This window comes from Lithobates pipiens, unplaced genomic scaffold (assembly GCF_037356315.1).
Source record: "Lithobates pipiens isolate NorthernLeopardFrog02 unplaced genomic scaffold, aLitPip1_a1.2 Scaffold_19, whole genome shotgun sequence".
Classification (NCBI taxonomy): domain Eukaryota; kingdom Metazoa; phylum Chordata; class Amphibia; order Anura; family Ranidae; genus Lithobates; species Lithobates pipiens.
Window position 1 is genome coordinate 239,588,100 of NW_027507764.1, and position 15,298 is coordinate 239,603,397.

Below are 15,298 nucleotides of genomic sequence, written 5' to 3' on the forward strand. Positions count from 1 at the left end.
TACTATGGCACCCTGCACCCATAGTATAAAAATGCAGACAACACTGACATGTCACACACTCAGCATCACTGGGAAAAGATCCTAGGAGGAAGATAACCCTGAGTGTCATGTGACTGGCCTGAAGATATCTGGATAAGATAAGAGTAATAATAAAAAATAAAAATAAAAATAAAAGATTAAAAAACACATGGGAGCTGTCTAGAGGGAAACCAGAAGCTGCACTTTAAAGTTAAACTACAGAAATCTGTAAAAATTTCAAAACACATTAATGCAAATGTAATCTATATGCCTTACCTGTCTGTCTTTTACTTTTAACTCCGTATCTACAATGGCCACTGAATTTACATTCTTTGTTAAAAACACATCATCAAACTCTGTCCAAGAATAATCACCAAACACAACGCAATGCCTATTTAACAGTTGTAGAACACGAGATCTTATTTCTTCAGTCTTTGCAGTGCTAAAGATTAAAACAGAAAAATGTGTTTATTCTCTAAAGAAAAACGTGGTTTAACCATTAGAATTATCACAATTAAGAGTTTTTAAGACAGGAGAAGAATGTGACTTCCATTTACTTGGATGGGTGCGTGGTCTCCCACTGAACAGCTCCAGAACCATAAATAATTTTCCACCTTTGTTGTTAGTCCCAGCAGCCGTTCGGCTGGTCTCATAGGCTTAGTACTTGTATGTTTAACAAGTAATAATACTTGTATTTTAATATCTTTGTATTAGTCACTTATAAAAAGTGATCCTCAGGCAACAAAAAACTCTTTAGTGAAAAAAAAGACAGAATGTAATCGTACCTGTTCATGATTTAAACCTTAAAATAGAGGCACGATGAAAGAATGTAGTGCTAACTGGGTCTGTGTTAAGAGAAATGTATCCTCAACTTCCTGTCCTGATAAGGATTTACACCAAACACATAGTGACTGAAGCTCTCCAACAATTTTTTTGGTTTTGTGTCCCCGTTACACGTTTTTCTAAAAATAAATCTGACGGACCAAGAAATAGAACATGTTTCAAATCTATCCAACGGACTCAATTCCTACGGACTAAAATCAGGAAAACCGTTCGTCTGTGTGCTGGTCTGATGGACCAAATACGATGCAAGAGAAGCTATTGGCTACTGAATTTCCTTGTTTAGTCCTGTTTACATCATCAGGTTCAAAACGAACGGACTCGTGTGTGGCCAAGTCTGTTCATTCAGAAAGTCCGTTGGAACTCCGCCGAATGTCCGCCGGGAAGACCTTCGAACCTAGTCTGCCAGAAAGTCTGGTTGTGTGTAGGTGGCATAAGGCTCAGTTCACACTGGTGCAATGCGAGAATACAGTCTGTATGGCTGAAAACGCACAGCCATCCCATGTGATCTGCACAGCAATGCAGTGCCAATTGCATGCGATGTCTGGTATCACACTAGTTTGAACCGGGGTCAAAAGCTAAAGAAGGTTTGCTGATCCAGGAGTTCAAAGTTAAACTTCACACTCTGACACATTGACTATTTTTAATAGAGGTCGACCGATATATCGGCCGGCCGATATATCGGTCGATATTTGCCATTTTTTAATTAATCGGCATCGGCTGATTGTGCTGATAAAAATGCCGATTTAGAACCACAGCGCAACTTGCAAATGACTTCTGTAATAGAAGTCAATGCAAGTTGCCTGAGTCTTCATAGAAGCAACTTGTTTCCTCTCTGGGCAGTCTGCCAAGAAAAGAGCAAAGAGATACAATGTTTACACTTGAATGAATGAACTCAACTCACTGTGTAGAGTTCTCAGTTTAACCATTTAAAGACAAAATCTTTTCTGACACTTGTTGCTTACAAGTAAAAAAAAACTGTATTTTCTGACAGAAAATCACTTAGACCCCCCAAAAAATTATATATATATATATATATATATATATATATATATATATATATATATATATATATATATAATTTTTTTTTAGCAGAGATCCTAGGGAATAAAATAGCGGTTGTTGCAATATTTTATGTCACACGGCAGGTTTTTGAAATGCAATTTTTTGGGGGGAAAAATAATACACTAATGATTTAAAAAAACAAAAAAAAAAAAAACAAAGTTAGTCCATTTTTTTTCCGTCCAAAAGTTTTGACTACCTAGTTTTTTTGTTTTATCTAAATCATACATAGAAGTAAACTGATTGGAGGTTTGTTTTGTTTAATAAATGTTTAAATGTAAGAAATTTTCTGTATCAATTATTAAGGCTGTTTTCACACTGGAGCGGGCAGGCGTTGATGGTAAAATGCTGCTAGTTTTAGCGGCGCTTTACCGTCATTTTAGCGGTGCCATTCGGCTGCTAGTGGGGTGCATATAACCCAGTTAGCGACCGAGGAAGGGGTTAAATGCGCCCATGAAGCACCGCTGCCAAATTGCATTGCATGCGCTTCGGCAGTGGTGCCCATTAATATCAATGGGCAGGAGTGGTGGAGGAGTGGCATACACCATTCCAAACGTGCTGCTTGCAGGACTTTTTTTTAACATCCTGCCAGCGCATCGCCACAGTGTGAAAGCACCCTGTCTTTCACAAAGACTGCAGGGGAGCCGTTTTGCAGGCACTTTACAGGTGCTATTTTTAGCCCAAAAGTGCCTGAAAAACGCCCCAGTGGGAAAGGTGTGTGTTAGATTTTATGAGAGGAAGGGGGATAAAAAACAAAACAAAAAAAAAAACGGCCTAACATATCAGCCCAAAAAAAACCTCTAATTTTTAATCCTTATGCTGGTAGCGTTAGTAAATAGATAAGAAAGTATATCATATTTGCTTGTTTTAAACTTTTTATTTTACATTTCTTCAGTTACTTTCTGATTTCTTGCCTAGGCAAATTATGTCACACATGTCAGAAGTCTTCAGTAGTGGAGCTTTCTCAGCTAAGCACTCCTGCTTGCATGCTTGAACTAAGAGCAGCTGGATTCCAGGAAGTAAATGCTACATGAATCATTTGCCCTTACTCAAGGCCACGGGCAAAAGGTGTTTTTTAAAGTGATTTCTCAACAAAATAAAGCATGGAAATGTATTATATATATATATATATATATATATATATATATATAAAAATGTATTTTTTTAAACAAAAACCCCACAAAATAAATTGGTGGTTTTTTGGAATTTTTTATGTCACATAATTTTATGTATTTAAGCAGCAGTTTTTCAAGCACATATTTTTTGGAAAAACACTTAATTTTAATGCAAATGGTAAAATATAAAAGCTGATGTTACGCCGAGTAAATAGATAACAAGCACGTCAAGCTTTAAAATTGCACACGTCCTCATTCCTTCCCTATAAAGAAGTCACAGATCATGTGATGAAACTCGACAGGCAGAGCAACATGAAGTCACCACGCCCGGAAGCTGTGTAGTGGTCAATTTGACACATCCTCTCCAGATGTCCATGCTTAGGGGGGCAATGTATATGCAATACTTTCTTGCTTTTAACCTTGTGCATGGAACTCAGTGCACTTTGTTTGTGAGCATTATTTCATCTTTTTACCAAATAAATGGTTTTATCTGAAGGTATTACACTATGGAAGGTTTTCTGTTTCATTTATTCTACTGAGTGATACGTATACTGAGGCATTGTTTGGGGATTTGTTCTCAGCTGCCCTTTGAAGGGTTGCTGCAATAGTTTACACTCAGGTGTCTGGGACAGCTCTGGTTAACCTTACCATTGTGTAGGTCGGCCATGGAGGTAATCGGCAGCGGAGATTAGTGGTGGATACACAGCGGTGAAACACTCCTGCATAATATTCCGTTGCTGTGCACATGACATTTGGGCAAGTTTGTTATTTAGAGCTTTTATGCAACATTAACACAGGACATTTTTTTTTATTGATGTGGACTTTTCTTTTTGTTTTTATCAATTTTATTTTCACTTTGCGTTTAGTTTATTGCACAATTATACCACATATGCATTGTTTGTATGCTACGATTTACAATTAAGTATATGTTTATATGAGGATCATGATTCTGTAAATATGAAGTATTTAAGGGTGTCTTTGATATTAAATGTTTGTTATTCATATATTTCACACTTTTTTTTTTAAATGGTGTTGGGCTTTCATTTTTTGTTTTACGTTTGTGTATTTCTTCTATCTGTGCAGTAATTCAGTGTGAAAGCTTTCCTCTGTGAAGGAGCTTCCTGTAATAAAGACCGGTCGCTGTTGCTCTCTTTTTGCTAGGTGACTGGTCTCGTCTCCACCCCTCCTGTACTTCTTAGCAGGAAGGCTGTAACGGGTGGGGCCTGCTGGGTCCCTTCTTCATCTCTACTCTGTATAGCACAGTGAAGTGATGCCGGTGCTGTAAGTCGGTCTGCTGGATTGTAATTGACTCTGTAAAGTGTTAGCGCTCGTTTTACTCTGTATGCTGCACCAATTACTGTACCTTCAAAATTTCTCAAATATTTTCTACTTGTGAAAAGCCAAGTTAGACTTACTGGTAATTTGTTTTCCAGAAGTCTTTCAGGACAGCACCTGAGAGATCATAACTCCTCCCAAACGAAGAAGGAAACACCTCACAGAGACTTACCCCCTTAGGGTGGGTCAACAGCCTGCAGGACCTTCCTGCCCATTGACTGATCGCTGGCAGATGTGAGGTGCAGGTCTGTAATGTAGCACAAAGGTGCGTAAACTTGACCACGTTGCCGCCTTGCAATATTTTTCAGGGGCGGTACCAGTTCTTTCTGTCTAAGTGGCCACAAGGGCTCTGGTTGAGTGTGCACGAAATCCATCTGGCAGAGACAACCCTGCATGCGAGTATGCTTCCAGGATGGATCATTTTAGCCATCTGGCTAATGAACCTTTAGAAGCCTGCCAACCTTTCTTGTTGCCCGAAAAAGGACAAATAACGAGTCTGTACGTCTAAAGTCCTTTGTAATTTCTAGATGGCGTAACAAAATCCTTTTGACATCCACATATGAAAAAAGGTCTCCTCCCCCAATGGGTTAGTGCGTAAGGTTGGGAGCACAATGTCTTGTGAGTGATTATGTATTAAAGCTACTTTAGGTAAGAACTTTGGATCTGTCCTAAAAATAACTATCCGGAGACACTGACAGGTAAGGTTCCCTAATTAACAGAGCATGTAGCTCACTGATCCTGCGTGCTGAAGTAATGGCGATCAGGAACACAGCTTTAAGAGTGAGACATTTGAGTGACGCTTCTTTCAGAGGTTCAAATTCACTCCTTGCTAAAGATTGCAGAACTACCGACAGGTCCGACGTAGGGAAATTCTTGGTGCTGGCTTTGATATGGCAAGAGTTCTAAAAAAAAAAAAAAAAAATCTGACTACCAGTGGTTCAGAGGCCACAGATTTTTCTAAGAACGCCGCTAGCACCGCAACCTGTACTTTCAAGGTACTGACTGCAAGTCCCTTATCTGCCCAATCTTGCAAGAACTTCAAGATGGAAACAAGACTCCTTGGGTCTTGGGCAGATGAATTGTACCATGAATTATAGACCTTCCAGACATTGGTATAGATGGCTCGTTATCCTTTTACTACTTCCTAGTAATGTTGTGATTAGACGGTAAGAAAACCCCTTACTCTTTATCTACTGCTCCACAGATACTAGGCTGCGAGAGATAGCCTGGCTACTTCTGGATGATTTACTAGACCTTGGGTTAGCATATCTTGCCCGAGTGGTAGATGTCAAGAAGGTCTGGTCGTTATTCCCCGAACGGTTGAGAACCAGGCCCTTTTCAGCCTAAAACTTAGTAATTAAGATGACTGGTACACCTTCCCGTTGGATCTTCTTTAGTACCATTGGGATTAACTGGAATGGGGGGAAAGCGTAGCAAAGGTAAAATCTCCATGGATGCGCCACAGCGTCTGTCCCTAGTGATCAATCAAAATTATTTAGGGAACCTGTGCATTCTCCTTGGACAGGTCCACCTCTGGCTGTCCCCACATACTGGAAATCGTTGCAAAGGCCTCCAGATTCATACACAACTCTGCTTCCTGAACGGGGTGCTTGCTTAGGAAATCCCCACTCTTTTCAGGGTCCCCTTTAGGTGGATTGCTGGCAGGGATAGCAAGTACTTCTCTGCCCAGAGAAGGATTTCCATTACCAGTGCTTGTAAGGACCTGCTCTTTGTGCCCCCCTGTGTGTTTAGATAAGCCACAGCCATGGCGTTGTCCGTCAACACCTGAACATGGTGAAACTGAAGATCTTGCGAGAATATTGCTAGAGATAAAGCGATCGCCTTCAACTCTCTCCAATTTGAGGACCTTGTCACCTCCTTCTTGAACCAACTTCCTTGAGTGAAGTTTTTTTCCTAGGTGGGCTCCCCATCCCCAAGAGCTGGCATCTGTTGTCAGTCTTCTTTCGACTGGAAAGGCCCAATCTAGACCCCTTGATAGGATCTCCTGATTTCTCCACAACCATAGCAACCTCTACACCTGGGTCAGAATCTTCACTTCCATGTCCAGGGATCTTAAACTTTGATCCTACGACCTTAGGAGAAAACCTTGTAGACTCCTGAAGTGCAGTCTTGGCCATTGAATAGCTGGCATTGTTGAGGTCAGGACCCCTAATGCGGACTTAACTTGCCTTAGCGTTATCGGCTTGTTGGTCTGCAGCATCAACACAGTGCACTGAACCCTGTCCTTTTTCTCTTGCAGGAGAAAAATCCTCTGTTCTATTGAATTGATTTGATAGCCCAGAAACCAAACTTCCTGTGAACAGTTTAGGGAGGATTTCTGGAGGTTTAAAACCCATCCTAGAGAGTCCAGATGATTGTGTGCTTTAACTAAGTCACCCTGCAATATTTCCCTTGAGAGGGCGAAGAATAGTAGGTCGTCCAAACAGGGAATTGCTGCTTCCGCCATCACCTTGGTAAAGATCCGAGATTAGGGCGACAGCCCTAACGGCAAGGCCCTGAACTGCAGATGAATCAAGCCTTCCATCTTTACCGCCAACCTGAGATACTTCTGGGAGATTGGGATATGCAGGTATGCATCCCTTAAATCTTTATTTTTTTAACAGTCAGTGCTTTATTGAAGGATATAATACAGTACAGTATATCGGCAATACAGATGTACATCATGCAACATTGCATGTTATATCAGATCAGTGCAAAACAAAACTACACACATCATCAAGACAACAGCATATTCAACATAGCAGCTCAAGTAGACATGTACCCAATAGTGGGGAAAGGAAAAAGATAAGAGAAGGATCCTGACCAATATGGACCCAATATGAGAAGGGTAGTAGGGAGGGGTGAAAAAAAGGAAGGGGGGGGGGGCAAGACAAGAAATGGAGATGAGGAGGCAGAAGGGGGGGGGCCACAGCAGCTACAAAACAAAAATTGTTCTCCTTTTTTCCCCTTCTTTTTCCTCCCCCACCCCACCCCCCTAACATGCCGTCCATGACGACCATATTTATTTTCATATTTCCAGGGACATCCACGGCTAACAGACGTCTATTTATATAGAGGTAAAGCAGCATTTATTTTGTTTTCCCAGGAGGATACAGAAGGGGGAGCTAAGGAGGTCCACTTACACAATATTTCTTTTTTTGGGTAAAACAGAAGATAGAAGATCAATTTACTATGGTGAGATCTCTGCTCATCATCTACGACACCCAGCAAAGCAAGCTCGGGCGTCATGGGAACAGAGAGCTCCAGACATTTAATTGTTCAAATATCCTTGACCAGAAGGATGACAGAGCAGGGCACACCCAGAACATATGTATAAAAGTGCCGGGGACTTCTTACACCGTGGGCATTGCGGATCCCTGTCAGGGTACATTCTGGCCAAACGTACCGGGGGGGAAATAGACTCTATGGAGAAAATTTTGTTTGTATAAGCTTGTCTCCCACAGAGATAACCAGCCTGGGGCCCCTATCCAAGCAATCCTCCCAATCCTCCGTTTCAATCTTCCCTCCACAGGTTCCAGAGCTAATTTACCCGAGTCAATGGGAAGCAAGGTGTTATATAGAGCGGACAGGGGTTTGGACAGGTCACTATAAGATAAGAGGTCCTCTACCGGATCTAGTTGAAGTGGTGATGTGGGGAATTGGGCCCTAGCAGCATGTCTAAGTTGTGCATAGCAGAAGTACATCCAGCTAGGTAAGTTATAAGTCTGTGTTAATTGAGAAAATGTCAGTAAAACTCCCATTGGCATAATATCTCTCAGGGTCTTGATGCCAAATCTTGCCCACACCTGTGGATCCAGTATAGAACGAAAATGAGGCAAGTTAGGGTTCCCCCAGAAAGGCTGGACCAGAGACCAGCGCTCAGCCCGGGAGAATCTGCGCCACACCACCACCCACACTCTAAGCGTCGCCCTGGTTGGGTTGGGGAGATCGTCATAGGCCCTCATCCCTCTGTAAGCTAAGTTCTACAATGCCTGCAGGGAACCCAGCCTCGCCTCCTCCACACATACAGCAGCATTGGAGTGCTCGGCCCCAAACCACCAGTAAGTCGTAACCAACATTGTCGTCCAGTAGTAGAGTTTAAAATTCGGAAGGGCCAGTCCCCCCAAATGAGTGGGATTTAGCCAGTCGTGGGACCGAGCCACTCCAAATAAATGAACTTATACACCTGTCCACCTCCCGAAAGAAGGCTGCTGGAATCCAAATTGGACTGTTTCTAAAGAAGTAATTGAATCTGGGTAATACGACCATCTTTGAAATATTAATACGTTATACGTGAAATAAAAACGTTAATACGTCCAATTAGGTTCAGTGGGAGACCGGACCAGGATTGACAATGTTCCCTCAGGAACTGGAGCAGGGGAAGTAAGTTTAGTGGATAGTATTAGGAAGAGGTCCTAGCGAGCCTTACCCCAAGGTACTTAAACTCTGTGACCCACTGAAGCGGCGTAGGGTTGGGCATAGCAGGGTTCTGGTGGTCTAATGGGAAAAGGATTTTGACCAGTTAATACAAAATTACCCAACAGGGATTCAAATTTATCAAATAAGCCTAAAGCAGCCGTTAGGGACGGACCGGCGTCGTTTAGATATAGAAGGGTGTCATCAGCATAGAGGGAAATCTTTTCCTCCATGCTGCCGATCTGCATCCCCCGAACCTCCAGAGACTCCCTGACTAAAATCGACGCCTGATGTTAACGTCGGTGCCTTTGCCTGGCATAAAACCAGTCTGGTCGACATGAACCAACGTAGATATTACAGAAGATAAGTGGTTGGCCAATATTTTGGCATCGATGTTAAGTAATGAGATGGGCCTATATGACTCACACTCCTGTGGGTCCTTGCCAGGTTTGGGTATAAAGACAATAACAGCCTCCTCCATGGACTCGGGCAACACATCTGCCTCTGCAAGTCCAGAAAAAAGGGTCCTAAGCTTAGGTGCAAGGAGGTCTATATGCTGGGAATAGAACTCGGTGGGCAGATAATCCGCCCCAGGGGTCTTACCATCCTGCAGGCTTCCTATTGCTGACTGTATCTCCTCGAGAGATATTTTCGTCTAGTTTTGTCCTGGCCTCATCTTACAGGGTAGGGAAGGGGATAGCGTCCAGGTAGTCCTGCAATTCAGCTGGAGAATAATGGGTCCTAGAGGAGTAAATCCCTTGGAAGAACTCTAAAAACCTAGCATTAATTCCTTCAGGGAAGGACACTAGCTGGCCCTGGGCGCTACGGATGCTAGCAACATGTGTGGAAGCCATTTGGCCTCTCGCAAGCCAAGCTAACAACCTTCCATTTTATTACCGTGCTCAAATATTCTCTGTTTGGAGTACAACATAGCTTTTTGGGTCTGTTCAACATTGTGTAGGGATAGGTCCCGCAGTACCCTCTGCCACACACAATGAGCAGAGTCACTAGGAGATTGGACATACGTCTCCTCACATCGTGTAGCCTCCCCCCTCCAGTGCCTTCAGAGAACGAGCTGCCTCCCTCTGTACCGAAGAGATACGGGATATATACTTCCCACGCATCCCTTAAATCTACTGACACCATGTAAAATTCTGGGGTCAGCAGATTTGACTGAAAAAAATGGAGTCCATCTTGAACTTTCTGTACTTGAAGGATTTGTTCAGAGGTTTTAGATTGAGGATCAATTGGAATTTTCCTGTTGGCTTTTTTACCAAGAAAAAGTGAGAATAAAAACCCTGGTGGCACTTGGATCACTACACCCTGCTGCATTAGCTCCTTTAATAAGGACTTCATGGCCAGGGCTTTTACTGAATCCTTTTGGGCATTCCTCGCAAGAAATCTTATTGGGGAATTTCCGCAAACTCTATTGCGTAGCCATGAGAAAGTGGTCAAGATTAACTGATTTGACGTAATGCCTGACCACTGCGGAGGAGGAAGTTTTGCAGCCTTCCGCCCACCCGCAGGATCGAGCGATTGGGATTTCTCGGCTTGCGCAGGAGGATGGAATAGGATCCTGCCCTAGCCTTTAGCTTTTTGTGCAGACCAATTCTTCCTCCTTCCCTGGGACTTGTTTTCCTGCTCCTGAGCTCTTTGAGGTCGAATAAGGCACATTGGGGGTTGTTTCTTCTTCACTAGGAAGTTTTTTTTTTTCTATTGGATGTCCAGTCTAGAATGGTATCTAGATCAGGACCAAAGAGAAGAAGGTCACCCGAAAAGGGAATCCCACAGAGCTTAGTCTTCGATGCCGCATTACCTGGCCAAGTCTTCAGCTATAATGCTCTTCTTGATGAATTTGTTAAGGCTGCTGATCTAGCCGACATTCTAATTGCTTCAGCCGACCCATCCGTCATATAGGCTACTGTAGAGGACAAGGTAGTAAAAGAATCCAAAATCTCCTGTTTTGGTGAATCTGCTAATACATGAGCTTTTAGCTGGTTAACCCAAGGTTTCTAGCAACACATGTCGTAGCCATGGTTGGCTTTAAATTTCTCTTGATCGATTGCAATGATCTCTTGAGCAAAAGACCCATTCACTTATCCATCGGATCCCAAACAAAAAGCCACTATCACTGCTCAGCCTAATGCCCAGTAGGTGTGCCTTTAAATGCCTGTATCCACACCTATACAGTGCTTACAAGCCCCTGTATGCTCTGTATGCTCTGTGTCCCTCCGTCAGCCTCCAGACTCTTCAGTCATAAACTTTAAAGCCACTGAGCCTGTGCCGTGTGCTACGTGCACACTCGTCCTTCACATGCACGTCAGCCGTGCCTAAGCCACGTCCCTTGTGTCCTGCGGTGGCCTCTTAATCAGAGCTGACTCCCGCACACGTGGACGAGACTGTCTTTTTATCAGGATAGCTGGGGGGGGGGGGGGGATGGGCTGGCCACCTCTCTCAGGAGGCGGGCGGTCAAGTGGCAGACCAGGATGGAGGGGCAATGCTGTCTCCAAAAGAGCGCTGCTAGACACAAAATAAAAAAAAATAATAAAAAAAAAATAAAAACGAAGGGGAGCTGGAGAGCATGACAAGTAAACAGAGGTATGTTACAAAACCCTCTAGTGGAAAAAAAAACAGGAAAGGCATTTGCTATTTAAAAGTGAACCATATGCGTTCCCTTCTCAGGTTCTTTATTCTTTAAAAAAAAATAAAAGTACCATTCCCGCTACAGGATACTGCTGAAATACACTGCCAGACCCACTCTTCACCCATAACGGCAAGCCAAGTCTCAAAACGGACCTTCAAGGACCAGGTCCCCCTTGCTACTGGGGTCCACACCCTTAGACCTGTACAGCCCCATGCCAGGACAACCTTTGGTTTAGATATGTAGCCAAATGCCTGGATCCCAGGGTCCAGCCCTCTAAAGAGGAGCATTACAGGCAAAAATGTTGCTGCTTCTTCTCTCGATGCTCGGGTACCATCCATCTTTGCCTTTCTTTTGCCACCTTGAATGAATCCAACTGCCTAGCCCCTTGATCCTGCCAAGGATTTCTCCAACGGGGCTGTCATTATAGCACTTCAATTAGGGCTGGGGAGAAAAATCGATTTGAATCTTAAATCAATTTGAGAGGTCAAATCGATTAAAATTTTCAGCAAATCGATTTTTTTTTTTCACCTGGACCGGCGCTGACACTGCGCCGGTCCTGAGGAGCTGCGGGCAGGAGTTTTTAGTCGAGGCCATGGCTTCGGCCTAGTCCGCGAGGCCGGACGCCACGGACTAGGCAGAAGCCTCACCCTCACATAAAAACTCCTGCCCGCAACTCCTCAGGACCGGCGCTATGTCTATCAAGAAAAAAAAAACCCTTGATTCAAATCGTCAATCGAGTTTTTTTTTTGTTTGTTTTTTTGGAGAAAATCCCCAGCTCTAACTTTAATGCACCGTGACCATCACCTTGAGACACTGGCGAAAAAACGGACGTACTTATTGTATGGGAGGGTTTATATAGAGGGGGACTTTGTGTCTTTTGGGTGTGCCAGTGTCCATTTAGCTATAGGTGGTGTATAACCCACATAGTAATTACTATGGCTGCTCTGTGTCCCGTGATGTACAATAAAGAAATAAGAGTTGGTCTGAGTGGCGGTCAACCATTTATAGGCAGCTTGGTATTTTGTGGATGAATACAGAGCTTCCTCAGACTGGCTGAGGCAGAGATTGTGACATCATCAGCCTGCCTCTCAGCCAATCATAGGAAGCTCTGTATTCATTCACTAATACTAATCTTACGGGAAGATTCTGTCTCACAGCCGGAACCCAGCACTGTGACATACAGTTCATACAGTGCTAGGAGCCAATACAGCGCTTAGTGAAGCAAATAGTTTGGACAAGTTTGGTCCAAACAAACTATTTAACGTGACTAGAAACATGGAGACCAGCTTTAATCAGACAATGACTAAACAGCTATGTTACGGAATTCATTGATCAGAGTTTACCTGTTGAAAATATTACCTATTTGATTTTTGATGAACTTCTACATAAACCTGAAGAGATTCTAAATCAATAGGAAGAGCTTGTTTTAACTCCACTGCTGCTTCATCCATGACTTGTACAAGTTTCTTGCTAAAAATGTAAGAAAATTTTGATGTTATATGAGAAGAATACAGTACACCATCAAAAATGCTATATTATTTTAATAATTAGTCTTAGACAATGCAAACAGTCGATTAACCACTTAAAGCGTTCCACCTGGGGAAAAAAAATAAAAAAAATAAAATTTAATAAGTCAGTAGCTATAAATACTGCAGCTGCTGACTTTTAATATAAAGACACTTACCTGTCCAGGGAGCTTGCGAAGTCTGCACCCGAAGCCGATGCATCCTTTGGCTCCGTGTGCAGGCGCCAACATTCTTACTGAGGTTAACAGGAAATGAAGCCTTATGGCTTCACAGACCTTTTCCTACTGTACATGCATGAGCTGCGCTGCACAATCTAAATGATCCCTGTCGTCTTCTGGGATCTGTGCGTCTCCCATAAGACAGCGGGGGGGGGGGACATTGCGTAGCTCGCTGCACAAAGTACAGCAATCTATATTCGGAAGTGGGAGCATATAACTAGATTTGCAGGTATCTGCTCCCCTCTCCCCCCTGAAAGGTGGCTAATGTTGCACCGTGGTGGGGGGGGGGGGGGGGGGGGCTAGGGGATCCGATCAGCGAAGTTCCACTTATGGGTGGAACTCCGCGTTAAGCTCTGGAAGATTTTTTCCCCCCTTTATGACTAGGCCGTTTTTTGCTATTTAGCACTGTACTACTTTAAACTGACAATTGCGGTCATGCAACACTGTACTCAAACTAAAAAACTAAATTTACCTACAGTTACTCTAGAAACTACTCAAGAAACCAAACCTGGACCCTCAGGATCCAAACAACCGTATGCCAATTACAAGCCTCAACACCATTTCTAAGATCATGGAGAAAGCTGAAGTACATCAGCTACAATTCCACCTGGATACTCACAAACTCCTGGACCCGCTGCAATCAGGCTTCCGCCCGGGTCATGGAACAGAAACGGCACTCCTTAAGATTTGGGACGACGCCCTCGAAGCAGCAGACGACGGAGAGCCGTGTCTCCTCGTACTGCTAGACCCAAGTGCAGCATTTGATACAGTAGATCACAATACTCTACTTGTCCGCCTCACAGAATTAGCCAGAGTCCAAGACATAGATGTCCAATGGTTCGCGTCCTTCCTGGGAAATCGGTCACAGACAATGAAACTAGGAAAATTCCTCTCCGAAACTTGGGCAGTCACCTGCGGAGTCCCTCAAGGCTCTCCTTTGTCACCCATCCTCTTCAACATTTACATTCGCCCACTCCTTCAAATCATCAGATGCTCAGATCTCTGCTTCCACTCTTACGCTGACGACACGCAACTTTATTTCTGGATCAATGGAAAAAAAAGATCACCAACAACAACTTGAAAACTGCCTCAAATCAATAGAGGACTGGATGACCACTAACTCCCTCCAGCTGAACGAATCAAAGACAGAGCTTCTTATCTTACACCCAAATCATAAGCCCGCAACCAAAACCTCCTGGTCTCCACCAACCGTCTTTGGGCAGACTATCTCCCCAAAGACCAAAGCCAAGAGTCTCTGGGTTATTTTAGACGCACAAATGTCAATGGATGCGCAAATAGGAGCAGTAGTCAGTGGATCTCACCATCTGCTGCACATGCTTCGCAGTCTCATCCCTTTTATCCCAAAGAATGACAAAGCAGTGGTAGTTGGAACAATCATTAATTCACGACTGGACTATGCAAATTTGCTTTACATAGGATTACCACAATATCAACTTGCGCGATTACAACTGATCCAAAACACAGCGGCAAGGCTGATAACAGGAAAAAAAACCTGGGAATCCATCTCTCCTTCGCTGAGGAGCTTACATTGGCTAACCGTAAAAAATCGGATCACGTTCAAGACCCTTTGCCTCACCCACAAATGCGTGCATAGAGAAGCTCCGCAATACCTAATGGATAAAATACATCATTACACACCAAACCGCAGTCTTCGATCAGCCAACACCTCCTCCTCATGCCCAAAGCCCGGTATAAATCCAAGGGGGATCGGAGATTCACTGTCCAAGGGCCTCGGCTATGGAATGCTCTACCAATCAACATCCGCCAGGAAGAAAATCACCTGGCTTTTAGGAAAAAACTCAAGACCTTCCTCTTTTAGCAGATGATCAAAGCTCACCACAGCGCCTAGAGGCGATTCAGTTCGCATTGTGCGCTATACAAGTGTTTCATTCATTCAGAGTCCTCATGTGTTTATGACCTTTATGTTAGAGGTCTAATATCTCTGGTAAGAGGCTGTGTTTGGTGTTGGAGACCAGGAGGGTTCACATGTAATTTCCAATCAGCACTTCTATTGTGCAGTTTTTTCATTTATATTAATATATTTGTGAATGAGGGACATTATTTTACATAAATGCATTTGTATTCACCAATTGGTTAAAGAGT

General features: G+C 43.4%; 1 protein-coding gene across 4 annotated transcripts in view; it reads right to left on the reverse strand.

Annotated features, from left to right (window-relative positions):
- The window catches only part of TRIP13 (thyroid hormone receptor interactor 13), a 187,251-nt gene that overhangs the window by 149,179 nt on the left and 22,774 nt on the right, over nt 1–15,298 (reverse strand). For all 4 annotated transcript variants that reach the window (XM_077491827.1, XM_077491826.1, XM_077491825.1 and 1 more), the window contains 2 exons: nt 12,790–12,900; nt 295–460 (listed from right to left, as the gene is read on the reverse strand). In XM_077491827.1, the coding sequence (XP_077347953.1) occupies nt 295–460; nt 12,790–12,881 (258 nt within the window). In that variant the 5' untranslated portion in view covers nt 12,882–12,900. The remainder of the gene's footprint in view (nt 1–294; nt 461–12,789; nt 12,901–15,298) is intronic.